Source organism: Heterodontus francisci, chromosome 25, assembly GCF_036365525.1.
Source record: "Heterodontus francisci isolate sHetFra1 chromosome 25, sHetFra1.hap1, whole genome shotgun sequence".
Lineage (NCBI taxonomy): Eukaryota > Metazoa > Chordata > Chondrichthyes > Heterodontiformes > Heterodontidae > Heterodontus > Heterodontus francisci.
The window spans coordinates 77,628,670-77,648,986 of record NC_090395.1 but is presented as its reverse complement, the minus strand read 5'-3'; the positions used below and the strand labels follow the sequence as shown (position 1 = coordinate 77,648,986).

The 20,317-nt window shown below is 43.7% G+C and overlaps 1 protein-coding gene across 3 annotated transcripts in view; it reads right to left on the bottom strand.

Moving 5' to 3' along the window:
* Window positions 1-20,317, bottom strand: part of slc16a4 (solute carrier family 16 member 4) — a 204,370-nt gene that overhangs the window by 141,653 nt on the left and 42,400 nt on the right. For all 3 annotated transcript variants that reach the window (XM_068057573.1, XM_068057575.1, XM_068057574.1), the window contains exons 2-3: window positions 7,862-8,013; window positions 6,533-6,683 (exon numbers count right to left, since the gene is read on the bottom strand). In XM_068057573.1, coding sequence (XP_067913674.1) covers window positions 6,533-6,637 — 105 coding nt within the window. In that variant the 5' untranslated portion in view covers window positions 6,638-6,683; window positions 7,862-8,013. The remainder of the gene's footprint in view (window positions 1-6,532; window positions 6,684-7,861; window positions 8,014-20,317) is intronic.

Sequence of the window (20,317 nt, the reverse complement as noted above, 5' to 3'; positions counted from 1 at the left end):
ACAACGCCTGGCCATGTTCCTTTTGCCTGCAGAGGACAGGTTCCTGCGTATGAATATACGTAGCTTCTAGCAAGCGTAAATGAGCCACATTGCGAGCCCAAATGATAATCTTAAATTGGTTGCTAGTGTAATTCATACCACACTCGGGATTGTTCAGTAAGTGCTGTCCAATCACGGAATCACATTTAACATTAGACATTGGGTTCTGAGTTTTGCATGTATGGGCTGGTTGAGTAAGGTAAGTGCTCATTGCGAACAGCTGAAGGGACGTGCCGTTTGATCCACCAGTCGTTGGGACATTCGGCCTATGTACCTGGCACTGGAATGCATATACCATATTACTCATTTGTATAGTAGACAGACGGTCTTTCTGGCTTGATGGCAGCATCCCATTGGTGGAAAATAGTAGCAGTGTGAAATGGGCTAGCTTCACCTGTTGCTCACATTTTTGAGATACCTTACCCTTCCAGGGCAATGTAGATATGTTTACTATATTTGAATCTGCAGCTGCATACAAGAATTTCTTTACACACCTCAATGCATTCCATCCCACACTCAAATTCACCTTTGAAATGGAGCAGTGTCGAGGTGCTAGTTGAAAAATCTACTAATGGGTTCTTTATTACTGCCTACTGCGAGCCTACCTTCACTGGTCAATATATGTGTTAGGATTCCTACAGCTGCACATGCGATAGGATTGGCCTTATCGGCAATCTTGTAAATAGGGCCCAAGCTATTTGCTCACCGTGCAAACTTAATACTGAAATAGGGCACATCAAAGCTGTCCTGCAGGATAATGACCATCCCGATCAGATCATTGCTCGTTGTGTATATGAACGGCCCTAAGGCCCGCCACTTTCAGAACTGAACAGGGCCCAGTCTGTCTCAAATTGCCCAATAATTTGCCCCTTCTGCAAGTTTATAACGTCCTCCTGTAATTTGTTGCAGTCCTCCTCAGTATTGACTATCATACGAACATACGAACTAGGAGCAGGAGTAGGCCACTTGGCCCCTCGAGCCTGCTCTGCCATTCAATAAGATCATGGCTGATCTGACTGTAACCTCAACTCCACATTTCCACCTACCCCCGATAACCTTTCACCCCCTTGCTTATCAAGAATCTATCTACTTCTGCCTTAAAAATATTCAAAGACTCTGCTTCCACTGCCTTTTGAGGAAGAGAATTCCAAAGACTCACGACCCTCAGAGAAAAAATTTCTTCTCACCTCTGTCTTAAATGGACGACCCTTATTTTTTTTAAAACAGTAATGCCTAGTTCTAGATTCTCCCACAAGAGAAAACATCCTTTCCACATCCAACCTGTCAAGACCTCTCATAATCTTATATGTTTCAAACCAGTCGCCTCTTGCACTTCTAAACCCCAACAGATACAAGCCTAGCCTGTCCAACCTTTCCTCATAAGACAACCCGTCCATTCCAGGTATTAGTCTAGTAAACCTTCTCTGGATTGCTTGCAACTCATTTACATCCTTCCTTAAATAAGGAGACCATTACTGTACACAGTACTCCAGATGTGCTCTCACCAATACCCTGTATAGCTGAAGCATAACCTACTACTTTTGTATTCAATTCCCCTTGCAATAAACAATAACATTCTATTAGCTTTCCTAATTACTTGCTGTACTTGCACACTAACCTTTTGCGATTCATGTACTGGGACACCCAGAGGCTATGATGGAGCTGTATAAAACGCTAGTTAGGCCACAGCTGGAGTACTGTGTACAGTTCTGGTCACCACACTACAGGAAGGATGTGATTGCACTGGAGATGGTGCAGAGGAGATTCACCAGGATGTTGTCTGGGCTGGAGCATTTCCGCTATGAAGAGAGACTGGATAGGCTAGGGTTGTTTTCCTTAGAGCAGAGAAGGCTGAGGGGGAACCTGATTGAGATGTACAAAATTACAAGGGGCATTGATAGGATAGATAGGAAGAAATATTTTCCGTTAGCAGAGGGATCAATAATCAGGGGGCATAGATTTAAGGTAAGGGGCAGGAGGTTTAGAAGGGATTTGAGGAAAAACTTTTTCGCCCAGAGGGTGGTTGGAATCTGGAACACACTACCTGAAGGGGTGGTAGAGGCAGGAAACCTTACAACATTTAAGAAGTATTTAGATGAGCACTTGAAATGCCATAGCATACCAGGCTACGGGCCAAGTGCTGGAAAATGGGATTAGAATGGATAGGTGCTTGATGGTCGGCACAGACACGATGGGCCGAAGGGCCCATTTTTGTGCTGTATGACTCTGTCTGTATCTCAGAGCTCTGCTATCTCTCACCATTTAGATAATATGCTTCTTTTTTATTCTTCCTGCCAAAATGGACAATTTCACATTTTCCCACATTATACTCCATTTGCTAGGTCTTTGCCCACTCACTTAACCTATCTATATCCCTTTGTAGCCCCCCTATGTCCTTTTCACAACTTACTTTCCTAGCTATCTTTGTGTCATCAGCAAATTTAGCCACCATACCTTCGGTCCCTTTATCCAAGTCATTTATATAAATTTTAAAAAGTTGAGGCCCCAGCACTGATCCCTGTGGCATACCACTCGTTACATCTTGCCAACCAGAAAATGACCCATTTATGCCTACTGTTTCCCGTTAGCTAGCCAATCTTCTTTCCATGCCAATATGTTACCCCCTACACCATGAGCTTTTATTTTTCACAACAACCTTTGATGTGGCACCTTATCAAATGCCTTCTGAAAATCTAAGTACAGTACATCCACTGGTTCCACTTTATCCACAGCACATGTTACTTCTTCAAAGAACTCCAATAAATTGGTTAGACATGATTTCACTTTCACAAAACCATGTTGACCCTGCCTGATTACCTTGAATTTTTGTTAGTGCCCTGCTATAACACCTTTAATAATAGCTTCTAACATTTTCTCTAAGACAGATGTTGAGCTAACTGGCCTGTAGTTTCCTGCTTTCTGTCTCCCTCCCTTTTTGAATAAAGGAGTTACATTGGCTATTTTGCAAGCTAATGGAACCTTCCCCGAAACTAAGGAATTTGGGAAAATCAAAACCAATACATCAACTATCTCACTAGCCATTTCTTTTAAGACCCAAGGATGAAGTCCATCAGGACCTGGGGACTTGTCAGCCCGCAGCTCCAACAATTTGTTCAGCACTACTTCCCTGGTGGTTATAATTTTCTTGAGTTCCTCCCTCCCTTCCATTCCCTGATTTACAGCTATTTCTGGGATGTTACCTGTATCCTCCATGGTGAAGATCGATGCAAAATATCTGTTCAGTTCATCTGTCATCTCCTTATTTTCCCTTATTAATTCCCCAGACTCACTTTCTATAGGACAAACACTCACTTTATTAACTCTTTTCTTTTCTAAATATCTATAGAAACTCTTATTATCTGTCTTCATATTTCTCACCAGCTTTCTCTCGTTCTCTAATTTTTCCCTCCTTATTAATCTTTTAGTCATTCTTTGCTGCTGTTTATATTCTGTCCAATCTTTTGATCTGCCACCCATCTTTGTGCAATTATATGCTTTTTCTTTAAGTTTGATACTATCTTTAACTTTTTTACTTAACCACGGATGGTGGGTCACACCCTTGAACCTTTTCTTTCTCGTTGAAATGCATCAATTCTGTGTGTTCTGAAATATCCCCTTAAATGTCTGCCACTGCATCTCTATTGACCTATCCCTTAACCTCCTTTGCCAGTTCACTTTTGCTAGCTCTGCTTTCATGCCTTCATAATTTCCCTTAGCTAAGCCTAAAATACTCATCTTAGATCCACTCTTCTCTCCCTCAAACTGAATGACACCCAATTTGGTGTCATCTGCAAAAATTTAGAAATTGTGCTTTTGATCCGAAAGTTAAAATTGTGAACAGCAGTGGTCCCAGCACTGATCCTTGTGGAACACCACTTCCCACCTTCTGCCACTCTGAATAACTACACTTCACTGCCACTCTCTGCTTTCTGTCTTGAAGCTAGCTAGCAATCCATTCTGCCATTTGTTCCCTCACTCCGCATTCTCTGACCTTGTTGATTAGTCTATATTATGGAGCACCTTATCGAAAGCCTTTTGAAAATCCAGATAAATTACATCAACTGCATTACCATTGTCTACTCTTTGTTAACTCCTCAAAAAATTCAATAAAGTTGGTCAAGCAAGCTTTTCCCTTTTGAAATCCATGCTAACTATCCATTATTCTATTTTTCTTTTCTAGATGTTCTTCTATTCTCTCCTTTAGTAGAGATTCCATTATTTTTCCTACCAATGTTAAGCTGACTGGTCTATAATTCCCTGGACATGTTCTGTCCCCCTTCTTAAATATAAGAATGTTAGCTATCCGCCAGTCCTCCAGCACTACACCTTTTCCGAACAAATTATTAAATATGTGTAATAATGCCTCTGCTATCTCTTCCCTAGATACTTTAAAATGCATCCAAACCAGGGGCTTTATTCTGTTTGAATTTGACTAGTTTATTCAGTACATCCTCTTTTTTAAAATTTTAAATGCACTTATCTCATTGCACACCTCATCATTCAATGTCAGGCCCACCTGTTCTATCTCCCTGGTAAACACTGAAGCAAAATAATTATTTGACATTTCTGCCATCTCAATCATTACCTGTGTTATCTGTCTATCCCTTAATGCACCTATTCCCATCCCAGCCTTCCTTTTTTTTTACTGATATGTCTATAAAATATTTTGCAATTTTGATTTATGTTCCTTGATAATTTAAGTTCATAGTTTTTCTTTGCCTTCCAAATTGTTTTTTGACTTCTATTCTAATCTCTTCATATTCTATCTCATCATGCACTCCACTGTTATCTATGTACTTAACCCTCGATTCTTCTCATATCTTTATTCATCCATGGAGCCTTATTAGTGTTTAGTTTGTTCTTTCCTTTTAATGGAATAGGTTACAGAGGTAGAAAGGGGTGAAGCCAATGAGGGATTTGAAAACAAGAGAATTTTCAAACTGAAGTGTTGCTAGACTGGGAGCCATTGTAGGTCAGCAAGGATAGGGGGTGATGGATGAACAGGACTTGGTGTGAGTTAAGACATGGGCAACAGAGGTTTGGATGCCCTCAAGCCAATGTCAGATGGAATGTAGGAGGCTGGGCAGGAGAGCATTGGAACAGCCAAGTCTCATGGTAACAAAGGGTTTCAGCAGCAAATGAGCATTTTTATTCTTTCATGGGATATGGGCATTGCTAGCAAGGCCAGCATCTGTTGTCCATCCCTAATTGCCCTTGACAACTGAGTGGCTTGCTAGCCCAGTTCAGAGGGCAGTTCAGAGTCAACCACTTTGCTGTGAGTCTGGGTTCACGTGTATCCAGACCAGGTAAGGACGGCAGATTTCCTTCCCTAAAGGACATTAGTGAACCAGATGGGTTTTTACAACAATCGACAATAGTTTCATGGTCACCATTAGACTAGCTTTTTTTTTTGTATTCCAGATTTATTAATTGAATTCAAATTTCATCATCTACTGTGGTGAGATTTCAACCCATGTCCCCAGAGCCTTAGCCTGGGTATCTAGATTATTAGTCCAGTGACATTACCACTACACCACTGCCTCCCCGATGGTACAAGGGTGGAGTCAGGCAATGTTATGAAGGTGGAAATAGGCAGTCTTGGTGGTGAAGAGGATATGTGGTGAAAATTCAACTCAGAGTCAAGTACAACTCCAAGGTTCACAGAATCTTAGAATTGTTACAGTGCAGGAGGAGACTATTCGGCCCATCGTGTCTGCACTGGCTCTCCTAACGAGCATTTCACCTAGTGCCACTCCATAACTCTGTCTTTTCTCCGTAACTCTGCACATTCCTCCTTTTCATATAACTGGCTAATTCCCTTTTGAATGCTTCAATTGAACCTGCCTCCACCACACTATTAACCAGCGCATTCCAGGCCTTAACCATTCGCTGGGTAAAAAAGTTTTTCCTCGTGTCACTTTTGCTTCATTTATCAATTACTTTAAATCTGTCCCCTCTTGTTCTCGATCTTCTCACGAGTGGGGAACATTTTCTCCCCATCTACTCTGTTCAGACCCTCATGATTTTGAATATCTCAAATCACCTCTGAGCATTCTCTTCTCCAAGGAAAACAATCCCAATTTCTCCAGTCTGTCTTCATAACTGAAGTTCCTCATCCCTGGAACCATTTCCGTGAATCTTTTCTGCGCCCCCTCTAACGCCTTCACATCTTTTCTAAAGCATGCACCCAGAACTGGACGCAGTACTCCAACTGAGGCCAAACTAGTGTCTTATACAAGTTCAACATAACCACCTTGCTCTTGTACTCTATGCCCCTATTAATAAAGCTCAGGATACTGTATGTGAGCAGTCTGGTTCAGCCTCAGACATAGAAACAGAATTATAGGATCATACAGCACAAAAAGGAGGTAATTCAGCCCATCATGCCTGTGATGTGCCTATCCAATTAGTCACACTCCCTACCCTTCCTCCACAGTCCCACATAAACTCTCCAAGAAAGAAACAGATGAATGGCTGAAACTTTCTTCCTTACCAGAAAGAAATGGAGGACAATCATCCAGCCCCAGCCTCCATCCGGTGGGTCAACGTATCGCTTTACCTTCTGACTCCAGCACTTCACCTCCCTCACCTCTTCCATGTTCCTTCAGCAGATGCTCAGAACCGCCTCCAGCGTTTCCGTATCCCTGTAATAAATTCATAGAGGTCTTTCTTATATTTCTACACAAAACACCATCTATAAAGTTGCAGGAAGTCTTGCTTTGCGTTTTTCCCTTTGATTCAGATGCAGAAAATTTCAGTCCAGCAGCAATTCAGCAAACACTTCACTCACTAATTTAATTTAATTAATTTAATTTCCTGAGCTGCGGATCATTTGAAAATTCATTTTGGTCAGAATATTGGGATCAGAGGGTGCCCGAAATTCTAAATCCAGCTTCAGCCCAAGGCCCCCACAGTCCGAGACATCAGTCTGAAGGATTGACTCCCAGGCAGCTTCACTATTAGACACTGGTTCACCATTTACCATCAAAATCCTGCTCCAGTTCTGCCAAATCCAAATGCAGTTTGTGTGATGGGCAGGCTTGTGATGGATTGTGAGTCAGATTATGGGACATGTTACCAGGGAAGGAAACTGAATTGGACATTTAACCCCATCTACCCACCATTTCCTCACATCCTGGGGATAGGGAAAGGGGAGGAGGAAGCAGTGGGATAGGGAAAGGGGAGAAGTGATGGGATAGGATTGGGAAAGAGGGGGCGGTGGGTGCAATTGTGAGGCACAAACACAATCAAAGAGGAGTGTTTTGAGGTGGTTTTGAAAGTAGGAACAGAACTTCAGTGGAACAGCTCCAGTAAGGCAACTGAAAATTTACATTCTTTCAAAATCCAATATTTTAAATAATACATTTTTTGCTCCAGTATGGAGCCCAATTATTGGTTGGCAGTCTATTAACTTGTGCCCTCTTTAATGGGAGCAAGCCAGTGTTTTAAACATTGCCAGAAAGCAGCACAACCTGGGTCACTCATGTTTAAACACATGTCAATGAGGGGAGCAACCTCAGTGACAGCCAAACTTTGTGAAGCTGAAATTAGAACAAAATTGCTGGAAATATAGAGGGTGTGTCAGTGCCTGGGAAAGAGAATGCAGGTTAGTGTTTTGGGAGGGATACAGTCCTGTAACCTTTCTGGCATTTCCAGCACATTTGTGTTTAATTCATCTTAATTTAGGATTCATTTTATTAAAATGTGGACTCTCCCTGTCAGGGTGTCCAGTGAACCCCTCACCTGAGGTTTTGTAATTTGCTAAGAGTAAACCTCTAATCTCTGAGGTCTGGAAGTGCTTTGCCTGTCAGAACTAACTCACCTGCTGAACTCTCGTTGAGACTCGGTATTTTTCAAGTTCAATCAAAGTTGCTTGATTGATTGCCCTTCTACTCATTATTTTTCATTGTCCAGATGAAGCAGACAGTGTCAGACTTTGGAATAACAATGGTCCCATTCCTAGCCTCCTCACACCTGCAGTAGAGGAAATACAAAACACTTTAACATTTTGGAAGTGAAAAGGTGGCCTAGATGCAGATTGTTTCCGGTAACCCAGCTGATTTAGGTGCCATTTTAACCTCCCCATGAAATTGGGAGCATGGAGTGGGGTTCAAACAACCTGTACATGAACTAATACAAAATCAAAATACTGCAGATGCTGGAAATATGAAATTTAAAAAAAAAACAGAAAATGCTGGAAATACTCAACAAGTTGGGAAAGAGAAACAGAATTAATGTTTTAGGTCTGTGACCTTTCATCAGAACTGGAAAATTTGAGAGATGTAAAAGGTTTTAAGCAATTACAGAATTAGGGAAAGGGGGGAGGAGAGGAAAGACCCAAAGGTCCGTGATAGGGGGGGGAAGACAGGAGAGATTAAATGACAAAAGGGGTGGTACAAGGCTAAAGGAGATGGTAATGGGACAAGTAAAGAAACAAAAGATGGGTCTAGAGGAGGTGGAAATGGGAAAAACAGTCACCACCAACAGCTGCCGTCTGAAAAAAAAGCAGAGGGTATGATCTGAAATTGTTGAACTCAGTGTTGAGTCCAGAAGGCTGTAAAATGTCTAATTGAAAGATGAGGTCCTGTTCCTCGAACTTACATTGAGCTTCATTGGAAAACTGCAGGAGGCTGGGGACAGAGAGGTCAGAGTGGGAGCAAGATGGAGAATTAAAATGACAGGGGACCAAAGTTCAAGGTCATGCTTGCGAACTGAATGGTGGTGTTCAGCAAAGCAGTCACTCAATCTGCATTTGGTCTCCCCATTATAGAGGGGGCCACATGATGAGCATCGATTACCATATACTAAATTGCTGTTTAACCTGTACAAAGTGTTTGGGGCCTTGGATGGTGAGAAGGGAGGAGGTAAAAGGCCAGGTGTTGCATCTCCTGTGCTTGCATGGGAAGGTGCTGTGGGAAGGGGAGAGGGTGTTGGAGGTGATTGAACATAAGAAATAGGAGCTGCAGTCAGCCATTTGGCCCTTGAATCTGCTCTGCCATGCAACAAGATCATGACTGATCCTGACCTCAACTCCACATTTCTGTACTATCCCCATATCCCTTAGTACCCAAAAATCTATCAACCTCTATCTTGAATATTCTCAGCGACTCTGGGGTAGAGAATTCCAAATATTTACAACCCTCTGAGTGAAGAAATTTCTCAATACTATCTAAAATGTCCAATCTCTTATTCGGAGACTGTGACCCTGTGTTCTAGGTTCCCCAGCCAGGGGAAACATTTTCTCAGCAACTACCCTGTCAAATTCCTTAAGAATTTTATATTTAAGGACACCCAGGTCCCTTTGAATGCAAATATTTCCAGTCTCTCACCATTCAAAAAATATTCTCTTTTTTTCCTACCAAAGTCGATTACTTCACAATTCACCACAGTGTATTCCATCTGCCATGTTCTTGTCCACTCACCCAACCTGTCCATATCCCTCTATACCTTCTTTGCGTCCTCCTCACAGCTTACTTTCCCACCTAATTCTGTATGGTCAGCAAACTTGGATACACTCAGTCCCTTCATCTAAGTCATTGATATAGATTGTAAATAGCGAAGGCCCAAGTACTGATCCCTGCAGTCCCCTGGTAGTTACAGCCTGTCAACCTGAAAATGTCCCATTTATTCCTACTCTCTGCCTTCTGTCCATTAACCAATCTTCAATCCATCCAATATATTACCCCCAATCCCATGAGTACTAATTCTGTGCAATAACCTCATGTGGCACCTTTTTGAAAATCCAAGTACACTACATCCACTGACTCCACCTTATCTCTTCCACTAGTTACATCTTAAAAAAAGCTAACAGATTTGTCAAACACGATTTCTCTTTCATATATCTGTGTTGAGTCTGCTTAATTAAATCATGATTTTCCAAGTGTCCTGTTAATACATCCCTAATAATACATTCTGGCATTTTGCCTACATTTTGGAGCGAAGAAGGATGAGAGGTGAATTGATTGAGGTTTACAAGATGATGAGAGGCATAGATAGAGTGGATAGCCAGAGACTTTTTCCCAGGCGGAAAGGGCTATCACCAGGGGGCATAATTTTAAGGTGATTGGAGGAAGGTTTCGGGGAGATGTCAGAGGTAGGTTCTTTACACAGAGAGTGGTGGGTGCGTGGAATGCACTACCAGCGGTGGTAGTAGACGCAGATACATTAGGGACTTTTAAGCGACTCTTGGATAGGTAGATGGATGATAGTAGTATGAAGGGTATGTAGGTAGTTTGATTCTAGAGTAGGTTAAAGGTTTGACATAACATCGTGGGCCGAAGGGCCTGTACTGTGCTGTACTGTTCTATGTTCTATGTTCTATGTACTGACGTTCACCCTGTTGGTTCCCCATTTTCTCTCTTCCTCCTTTCTCAAATAGTGGGGTTATGTATGCTACCTTCAAATGACAGAAACATAGAAAATAGGAGCAGGAGTAGGCCATTTAGCCCTTCGAGCCTGCTGTGCCATTCAGAAAGATTACGGCTGATTGTCTAATTCAGTACCTGTTCCCATTTTCTCCCCATATCCCTTGATCCCTTTGGCATTAAAAAAATATATCTCTCTCCTGCCTGAATATATTTAATGACTTGGCCTCCACTGCCTTCTGTGGTAGAGAATTCCACAAGTTCACCACCCTCTGAGTGAAGAAATCTCTCCTCATCTCGGTTCTAAATGGCATTCCCCGTATCCTGAGACTGTGACCTCTGGTTCTGGACTCCCCAGCCATCGGGAACATCCTCCCTGCATCTAGCCTGTCTAGTCCTGTTAGAATTTTATAGGTTTCTATGAGATCCCCTCTCATTCTTCTAAACTCTAATGAACATAGGCCTAGTCGACCTAATCTCTCATCATACGTCAATCCTGCCATCCCAGGAATCAGCCTAGTAAATCTTCTTTGCACTCTCTCCATGACAAGAACATCCTTCCTCAGATAAGGAAAACCAAAACTGCAAGCAATACTCCAGAAGTGGTCTCACCAAAGTCCTGTATAACTGCAGTAAGACATCCTTGCTCCTGTACTCAAATCCTCTTGCAATGAAGGCCAACATACAATTCGCCTTCCTAACTACTTGATGCACCTGAATGCTTGCTATCAGCGACTGGTATACAAGGACACCCAGGTCTCGCTGCACCTCCCCCTTTCCCAATCTATCACCATTCAGATAATCTGCCTTTCTGTTTTTACATCCAAAGTGGATAACCTCACATTTATCCATGTTATACTGCATCAGCCACGCATTTGCCCACTCACCCAACTTGTCCAAATCACATTGGAGCCTCTTTGCATCCTCCTCACAGCTCACTTTCCGCCCCCCCAGCTTCGTTTCATCTGTAAACTTGGAAATCCTTGGGCCTTTTCTGGAATATAAGGAATTCTGGAAGATCAAAGCCAATGCATCCATTATCTTCACAGCTCTCTCTTTTAAACCCTAGGATGCAAGGCGTCAGGTTCAGGGGATTTGTCACCACTTAGTCCCATTAATTTCTCCAGTACTATTTCTTTTATTTGTACTGATCTCAAAGGTCCTCGTTCTCGCTTGACCCTTGCTTCCCCATTATTTCTGGAATTTTTTTGTGTCTTCTACCTTGAAGTGTCACAGAGGGAATGGTCCCGTCAGAAGGCTGGACGGGGAGGGGATGGAAAGAAGTGATAGGTGATGGCAACATGCTGGAGGTGGTGGAAATGGAGGAGGATGATCAGTTGAATGTGGAGGCTGGTGGAGTGGAAGGTGAAGGGGAACCTCATTATAGTTCTGGGAGGGAATGAAAGGTGAGAGAGCAAAAGGATACATGAGCTACTATGAGATACTGGGAGTCAGTTATTATTATGCACTTTGGTAGATAATAAAATTATTTAACCGAAAGCAAGGAGTCTTACTCGAACATACGAATACTCGAGCCTTAACATTACCTTATGAAAGTAGTAGAGCATACAAGCCTTAGAATCATAGAATGATGCAGCACAGAGGGAGGCCATTCAACCCATCATGCCTATGCTGGCTCTTTGAAACAGCTGTACAATTAGTTCCACTCTCTTGTTCTTTCCCCATAGTCCTGTAAATTTTTCCTTTTTAAGCACAGATTTAAAGGTGATTTGTAGAAGAATTAGAGGGGACATGAGGAAAAACTCTCTCACCCAGAGGGTGGTGGGTGTCAGCAAGCCACTGCCAGGATTGGTGGTGGAAGCAGAAACCCTCAACTCATTTAAAAGGTACCTGGACATGCACCTGAAGCGCTGTAACCGGCAAGGCTATGGACCAGGTGCTGGAAGGTGGGATTAGATTGGGCAGCTAGTTTGCTTTTCGGCCAGCACAGACATGAAGGGCTGAATGGCCTCCTTCTATGTCATAATTTTTCTATGGTTCTAAGTATATTATCTGCTATTTTAGCAGAGGCAGTAACCTATTTAAAATGGTGGACAAAGGAATTGTAGATAATTGTAGGGAATTGTAGACAAGCTTTCAGACAGTAAAATCTCCATGGCATAAGCCCTCTGTATACTCGAACCCGGGCCCAAAGATTTCACAGACTGCTGCTGAACAACAGATTCAATTGATTATTCTTCCAGGCAAACATTTGCAATGTGGCAGATGTGGAATCTAAGGCTTCGGATGGGCTTTTCCAGGAACTGACCTCGCTGAAAAAAATATTCCCAAATGGGGAACAAATGGTCCTTCTGCCTGTAAGAAGCACTGACAGAGAGCCATTGCTGAGTGTGTTCCCCCCAGTCATAAATCAGTGTTGATTCTGCTTAATTATATAAGAGACAGACACTGATTCTCCCCCGAAACAACATGAATTGTTATGAAAGGGACTGCTGAGCAAGTCGACATACTAACATTAGAGGTGCAGGAAACGTGGGACTGCTTTCTCGAATCTCCCCTACAGATTCAATCAGAAGAGTACAATGCTGATTGGACATGGGGGTCTCCTAATGAGCAACAGTCTCCCAGGCCCTTGTCACATTTCCATGAGCTGGTCATGAGACAGGGTAGATATCAGCAGTTTAGAGATTCCCCTCCAAATGCTATGGTAATGTGTGAGAATCTGCCCCCCACACCCTCCCCTCCCCACATCAGCAACAGCTGGAATTGTATCCACAAGAAAAACATGACAGAGTGAGCCGGAAAGGTGAAGGGAACATTGCTCTGATCCCAGCACCATTGTTTTCCAGACAATGAAGTACTTTTGAAGTGTAGTCACTGCTGCAATGTAGAAACCATGTGGTTCAGTCAAACTTTGTTTGATAATTACTCCTGTGAAGCACATTGGGACATGTTCACTACATTAAAGGTGCTATATAAACACAAGTTGTTGTTGTTGTTGTTGTTGTTGAAGCCACATGTGGCTAATTGCATTTCTGCTTAGTATATCTTCTTCTCTTCTTCTTTGGCCTCCTTGTCTCGAGAGACAATGCCTGGAGGTGGTCAGTGATGTGTGGAGCAGCGCCTGGAGTGGCTATAAAGGCCAATTCTAGAGTGACAGACTCTTCCACAGGTGCTGAAGAAAAATTTGTTTGTCGGGGCTGTTACACAGTTGGCTCTCACAGTTGCGCTTCTGTCTTTTTTCCTGCCAACTGCTAAATCTCTTCGACTCGCCACACTTTAGCCCCGTCTTTATAGCTGCCCGCCAGCTCTGGCGAACGCTGGCAACTGACTCCCACGACTTGTGATCAATGTCACAGGACTTCATGTCGCGTTTGCAGATGTCTTTAAAGCGGAGACATGGACGGCCAGTGGGTCTGATACCAGTGGCGAGCTCGCTGTACAATGTGTCTTTGGGGATCCTGCCATCTTCCATGCGGCTCACATGGCCAAGCCATCTAAAGTGCCGCTGACTCAGTAGTGTGTATAAGCTGGGGATGTTGGCCACCTCGAGGACTTCTGTGTTGGAGATACGGTCCTGCCACCTGATGCCAAGTATTCTCCGGAGGCAGCGAAGATGGAATGAGTTGAGACGTCGCTCTTGGCTGACATACGCTGCCATAGAGCAAGGTACTGAGGACACAGGCTTGATACACTTGGACTTTTGTGTTCTGTGTCAGTGCGCCATTTTCCCACACTCTCTTGGCCAGTCTGGATATAGCAGTGGAAGCCTTTCCCATGTGCTTGTTGATTTCTGCATCTAGAGAAATCAACAAGTGCATGGGAAAGGCTTCCACTGCTTAGTATATAAATTGGGTAATAGACACCATCGCTGGTCATATGATCTCAATGCACATGGACACAGCCTTTGGGTATGAACTTTAACCTTTTTGTACATTGGTGAAATGGTAAAACCAGCAGCAGAGTGTCTGAGTGATTTTTGATCATTGCAAGTGCTTTTTAGACCTAGATTCTCTGCCTGAAAGGGTGGCAAAGGTAGAAACTCTCACCACATTTAAAAAATGCTTGGATGTCTACTTGAACTGTGACCTGCAGGCTACGGACCTAGTGCAGGAAGGTGGAATTAGGCTGGGTAGCTTTTCAACTGGTGTGGATACAATGAGCCGAATGACCTCCCATTGTGTTGTACGTTTTCTATAATTCTATAAACTTCTAATGCGCCCAGTTACAAAATGACTCTATGGTGTTAGGCCTTTTTCTTGAAGATGATTATGAATACAAGTGAGAAATTTGCTCAGCATCTTTAGAGAGCATTAAGTCAATTGTGTCATGTGGACTGAGACTGGCAATACGATCCAGTGGCAATAACAGAAATGTGGCTTAAAAATGGTGAGGACTGAGTGCTTAATATTCAGGATGCAGTATTCAGGAAAGGTAAGGAAGGAAAAAAGAGAGGTGAGGTGGCAATAATGATTAGGGAAGACATTGCAGTATTGGAAATAGAGGGCCTTCAGGGGGATAAGACAGAATCCATTTGGTTAGGATTTGGACAAAAGAGTTGAACTCCATGGCACAGAAAGAGGCCATTCAGTCCATCGTGTCTGTGCTGGCCAAAATCTAGCTTCCCAATCTAATCCCACTTTCCAGCACCTGTTCCATAGTCTTACAGGTTACAGCACTTCAGGTGCAGGTCCAGGTACCTTGTAAATGAGTTGAGGGTTTCTGCCTCCACCACCGATCCGGACAGTGAATTCCAGACAGCCACCACCCTCTGGGTGAAAAAGTTTTTCCTCATGTCCCCTCTAATCCTTCTACCAATCACCTTAAATCTGTGTCCCCTGATAATTGACCTCTCGGCTAGGGGAAACAGGTCCTTCCAGTCTACTCTATCTAAGCCCCTCATAATTTTATACACCTCTATTAAGTCACCCCTCAGCCTCCTCCGCTCTAAGGAAAACAACCCTAGCCTATCCAATCTTTCCTCATAGCTGCAACTTTCAAGCCCTGGCAAAATTCTTGTAAATCTCCTCTGTACTCTCTCCAGAGCAACTACGTCCTTCCTGTAATGTGGTGACCAGAACTGTACACAATACTCCAACTGTGGCCTAACCAGTGTTTTATACAGTTACAGCATCACATCCCTGCTTTTGTATTCCATACCTCAGCCAATAAAGGAAAGCATTCCATATGCCTTCTTCACCACTTTATCTGCCTGTACTACCACCTTCAGGGACCTGTGAACATGCACTCCAAGGTCTCTCACTTCTTCCACCCTTCTCAATATCCCCCCCAATATCACATGACATACCTGCAGGTAACACTGAGGTTTTTGAATTGTGCCTCAGAGAAAGAAGTGAGACTGTAATTTTGAACTCCATGAGGAATTATCTCTCTCCCGGTCTCTCTTTCTCCAGCAAAGCCCCAGGGAAGCCATGGCGGCAGCTTCTATGCCTCAAGACTACAGACCTTTACAGGCGACCACCAAAAGGACAGACAAAGCCTCTCTTCGGCCTTCTGGTACCAGAGAAGCAAGCCTGAAATTGTGTACGTGTCCCCAGGAAGGACTCCAAGACTTTAACTTCAATTAAGGACATTGCATTAAGGACAGTATTTGTATTCCATTTATTACCAACTCTATTTCAATCTCTCAACCCTTTTTTTCCCCTCTGTATCTATTTGTGTGTGTGTGAGCCTCTCGTATGAATGTCAGCGTGGATGCGTCGCGTATTTTAATCATTTTAACAGGTTTAGAGTGATAAGGTTAATAAACTTACATCTTTCTTGTTTAACCCAAGAAAACCTGTCTGATTGGTTCATTTGCAATTGTAATTAGAGTGCAGTGAGCAAGGGCTTACTGAGGTGGTAAGCTAAATTCACTGTTTTTTAAAGATAAACCCTGTTGCAGCCAAAGCAGAGAAGGGGCGAGAGGAGAGCCCAAAAGGGAACCCAAAAATCTTCTACCAGCATGTAAATAGTAAACGGGTAGTAGGAGGTGGGGTGGGTCCTACTCAGGACAAAGTGGATGATGTATGCTTAGAAGCACAGGGCAAGGCCAGAACACTTATTGAGCACTTTGTATCAGTGTTTACTAAGGAAGAAGATGCTGACGAAATATCCATACAAGAGAAGATGGTGGAGGTATTGGATGGGGTGAAAACTGATCGCCAGGATGTACTGGAAAGGCTGGCTATGCTTAGACAGAAAAGTAAAATACTGCAGATGCTGTAAATCTGAAACAAAAAACAGAAAATTCTGGAAATACTCAGCAAGTCTGGCAGCACCTGTGGAGACAAAAACAGAGTTAATGTTTCAGGTCTGTGACTTTTCATCAGAAATGCTTAGTTATTTGGCCCGGATGGCTTGCATCCCAGAATTCCTAAAGGAAGTGGGGGTGGAGATAGTAGAAGGGTTTGCCACAATTTTCCATAGATATGAGGGGTGGGGGGGGAGTGGGGAGGTTCCAGAGGAATGGAGAGGGCAAATGCGACACCGTTATTCAAATAAGGGGCATTCCTAGTAACTACAGGGCAGTCGGTTTATCAATGGTGGGTAAGGTTTTAGAAACAATAATCAGTGAAAAAAAAATCAACAGGCACTTGGAGAGGTTTGAGTTAATTAAGAAGTTTTTTTTTACTCAGCAAGAGTTAATGAACTGGAACTCTTTCCATACGAGGGTGGTGGAAGTAGAGACAATGAATGATTTCAAAAGGAAATTGGATGGGCACTTGAGGGAAATAAACTTGCAGGGCTATGGGAATAGACCAGGGGAATGGGACTGACTGGATTGCTCTATAGACTTGATGGGCTGAATGGCCTCCTTCTGTGCCGTTATGACTCTATGAGTAGACCAGACTGGGTAAGGAGGGCAGGTTTTCTTCCCTGAAGGGCATTTGTGATCCAACTGGATTTTAATGACAATCCATCAACTTTCATGTCTCTCTTTCTGGTGCCAGCCCGGAAATGACCAGATTTATTCAAGTCAATTTCACAATTTGCCCTGGTGGGATTTGAACTCCCTCCAGTTCCTAGACCTTTATCTTTGCCCACTACATGACTGTAGCCATTTTTAGTATGCCCTGCTTCTCTCGTATCCTATTCTCTAAGGTCTTTCTTCTTGGACTTTAGGAGCCTATGTTCATGATGAAGTCCAACATTTGAGTATGACAGTAAATGTAGGAAAGTCGATGAGCAGTGTGCCCATTCCCCCATTGGCTTCTCCATTCACTGGCATTTTAGTTTCAAAGCAGGACATGTGGAGTGCCAGTCCTCTGTCTCTGTATGACTAAAGCTGGAGGAAATTACAAACCTGTTTTATAATGGAGGCACATTCTCTGTGTGGTCAATTTAAATCTCATTCTAATTTTAAAGAATGTGAGTGGCTACATCAGAACAGCCAATGCTAATCCCATTTCCCTTTATCCTTTAAGATTTTCCTTTTCAAATACTTGTCTAGTTTTCTCCTCAATGCCATGATTGACTTTGCTTCAGTATACAATGTAGCTCTGCATTCCCTATTCTAATAATGGTTCTCTTGGAAATCTCTCTTTCTCCCTTCCGATATTACTAGCACTAAACAATGAGTTTCTGTTTCAAGTACAGGGCACATGTTAAAAGGTATTTATTGAGATGCAAGGAGTATAGTAAATAAAGCCGATGATCTGAGGGCACAGATAGATACATGGCAACACATGATATCGTTGCTATAATGGGAACTTGGCTTAAAGTGGGGCAAGAATGGCAACTCAACATCCCTGGATATAGAGTTTTCAGTAGGATAGCGAGGGGGATAAAAAAGGGGGAGGGGGGGTGTAGCATTATTGGTTAAGAAATCAATAACAGCTGTGAGGAGGGATAATATGCTAAATTAATTATCAAATGAGGCCATATAGGTGGAGATCAGAAATAAAAAAGGGGCAGCCACCCTACTAGGAGTGTACTATAGACCCCCAAATAGTGAGAGGGAGATAGAAGATCCAATATGTAGGCAAATTACTGAGTGCAAAAACTACAGGGCAATAATAGTTGGGGATTTCAACTAACCTAATGTCAACCGGGATACAAACAGTTTGAAGGGCAGAGGGCACAAAATTCTTGAACTGCATTAAAGAGAACCTTATTAGCCAGCATGCAACAAACCCAATGTGAGAGGGTGCAGTTCTAGATTTCGTCTTCAGTAATGAAGCTCGACAAGTAGATGAAGTCACCATGGGTGACCATTTTGGAGATAGCGATCATAATAAGGTATGGAGCAAGAGTACGCAATTCAGCCCCTCGAGCCTGCTCCGCGATTCAATACGATCGTGGCTGATCTCATCTCGGCCTCAACTCCACTTTCCTGCCTATTCTCCATAACCCTTCAACCTTTTACTAATTAAAAATCTAATAGCATAATCATGGAAAAGGACAAAGATAAGACAGGAGTTAAAGTTCTAAATTGGGGGTGGGGGGGAAGGCAAATTTTACAAAACTGAGAGGCAATCTGGTGAAAGTGGACTGGATACAGCTACTGGAAGGAGAATCAATGGCAAACCAGTGGGAGGCATTCAAAAGCGAGATTCTACAGGCACAGTTTAGACATGTCCCCACAAAATAAAGGGCGGTACTGCCAAATCTAGAGCCCCCTGGTTATCTAGAGTCTTACAGGGTATGTTGAAGCAGAAAAAGAAAGGTTATGACAATCACAAAAAAATCTAATACTTTAGAAAGCCTAGAGGTGTATAGAAAGTACAGGGATGAAGTAAAAAAGGAAATTAGAAAAGAAAAGGACATGAAAAAATATTGGCAGGTAAAATCAAGGAAACCCCAAAGATGTTTTATTAATACATTAAGAGCAAGAGGATAACTAAGGAAAGGGTAGGGCCTATCAGAGATGTACAAGGGAATTTACATGTGGATGCAGATGATGTGGGCTGGGTTCTTAATTAGTTTTTTGCCTCTGTCTTCACAAAGGAGAGGAATGATGCAGACATTGTAGTTAAAGAGAAGTGTGAAATATTAGATAGATAAGCATAATGAGAGAGGAAGTACTAGAGGGTCAGACATCCTTGAAAGTGGATAAATTGCCAGGGCCGGATGGATTGCATCCCAGGTTGTTAAAGGAAGCCAGGGAGAAAATAGCAGATGCACTGAGGATAATTTTCCAATCCTCACTAGATACGGGCGAGGTACCAGAGGATTGGATGTCTGTGAACGTTATCAAAGTGATTATTGACAATGCAACCGGCAGCTGATGTCATCAGACTGTGCCAATCTGCGCACATGGGCTCCTACTCTCTGCACCTGCGCTGCGTTCTGCATTGCCAGGACTGGTTGGCGCCTGCGCAGATGACATCAGCGTGTAATGCGGGCAGAGAGCAGGGGTGGGGGAAAGCAGGGAGAGTGGGGAGAGCACGGCCTAAGACCTTGGTGGTGGAGGGTGTGCTCCCTCCCTGGCCTGCTCGCTCCCTCCCTGCCCGGCCCGCTCCCACCCCTCCCTTCCCGGCCCGCTCGCTTCCTCCCTTCCTGGCCCGCTCCCACCCCTCCCTTCCCTGACCCACTCGCTCCCTCCCTTCCCAGCCCGCTCGCTCCCTCCCCTCCCCGCTTCCTCCCTTCCTGGCCCGCTCCCACCCCTCCCTTCCCTGACCCACTCGCTCCCTCCCTTCCCAGCCCGCTCGCTCCCTCCCCTCCCCGCTTCCTCCCTTCCTGGCCCGCTCCCACCCCTCCCTTCCCTGACCCACTCGCTCCCTCCCTTCCCGGCCCGCTCGCTCCCTCCCCTCCCCGGCCCGCTCGCTCCCTCCGGCCATTGTGTGCTGCCATGTGTTTAGATTGCCTTCGTGTGATTATTTGAGCAGCGCCATCTTTAATCCTGGCAGCTGCTGACGTCACAGACTGTGACGTTTTAGTGGCACAGGCTGCATTTGCGCATGTGCCACTGCAGCGCCACCTAGTATGCGTCGTCAGCAAACGCAGCTGAA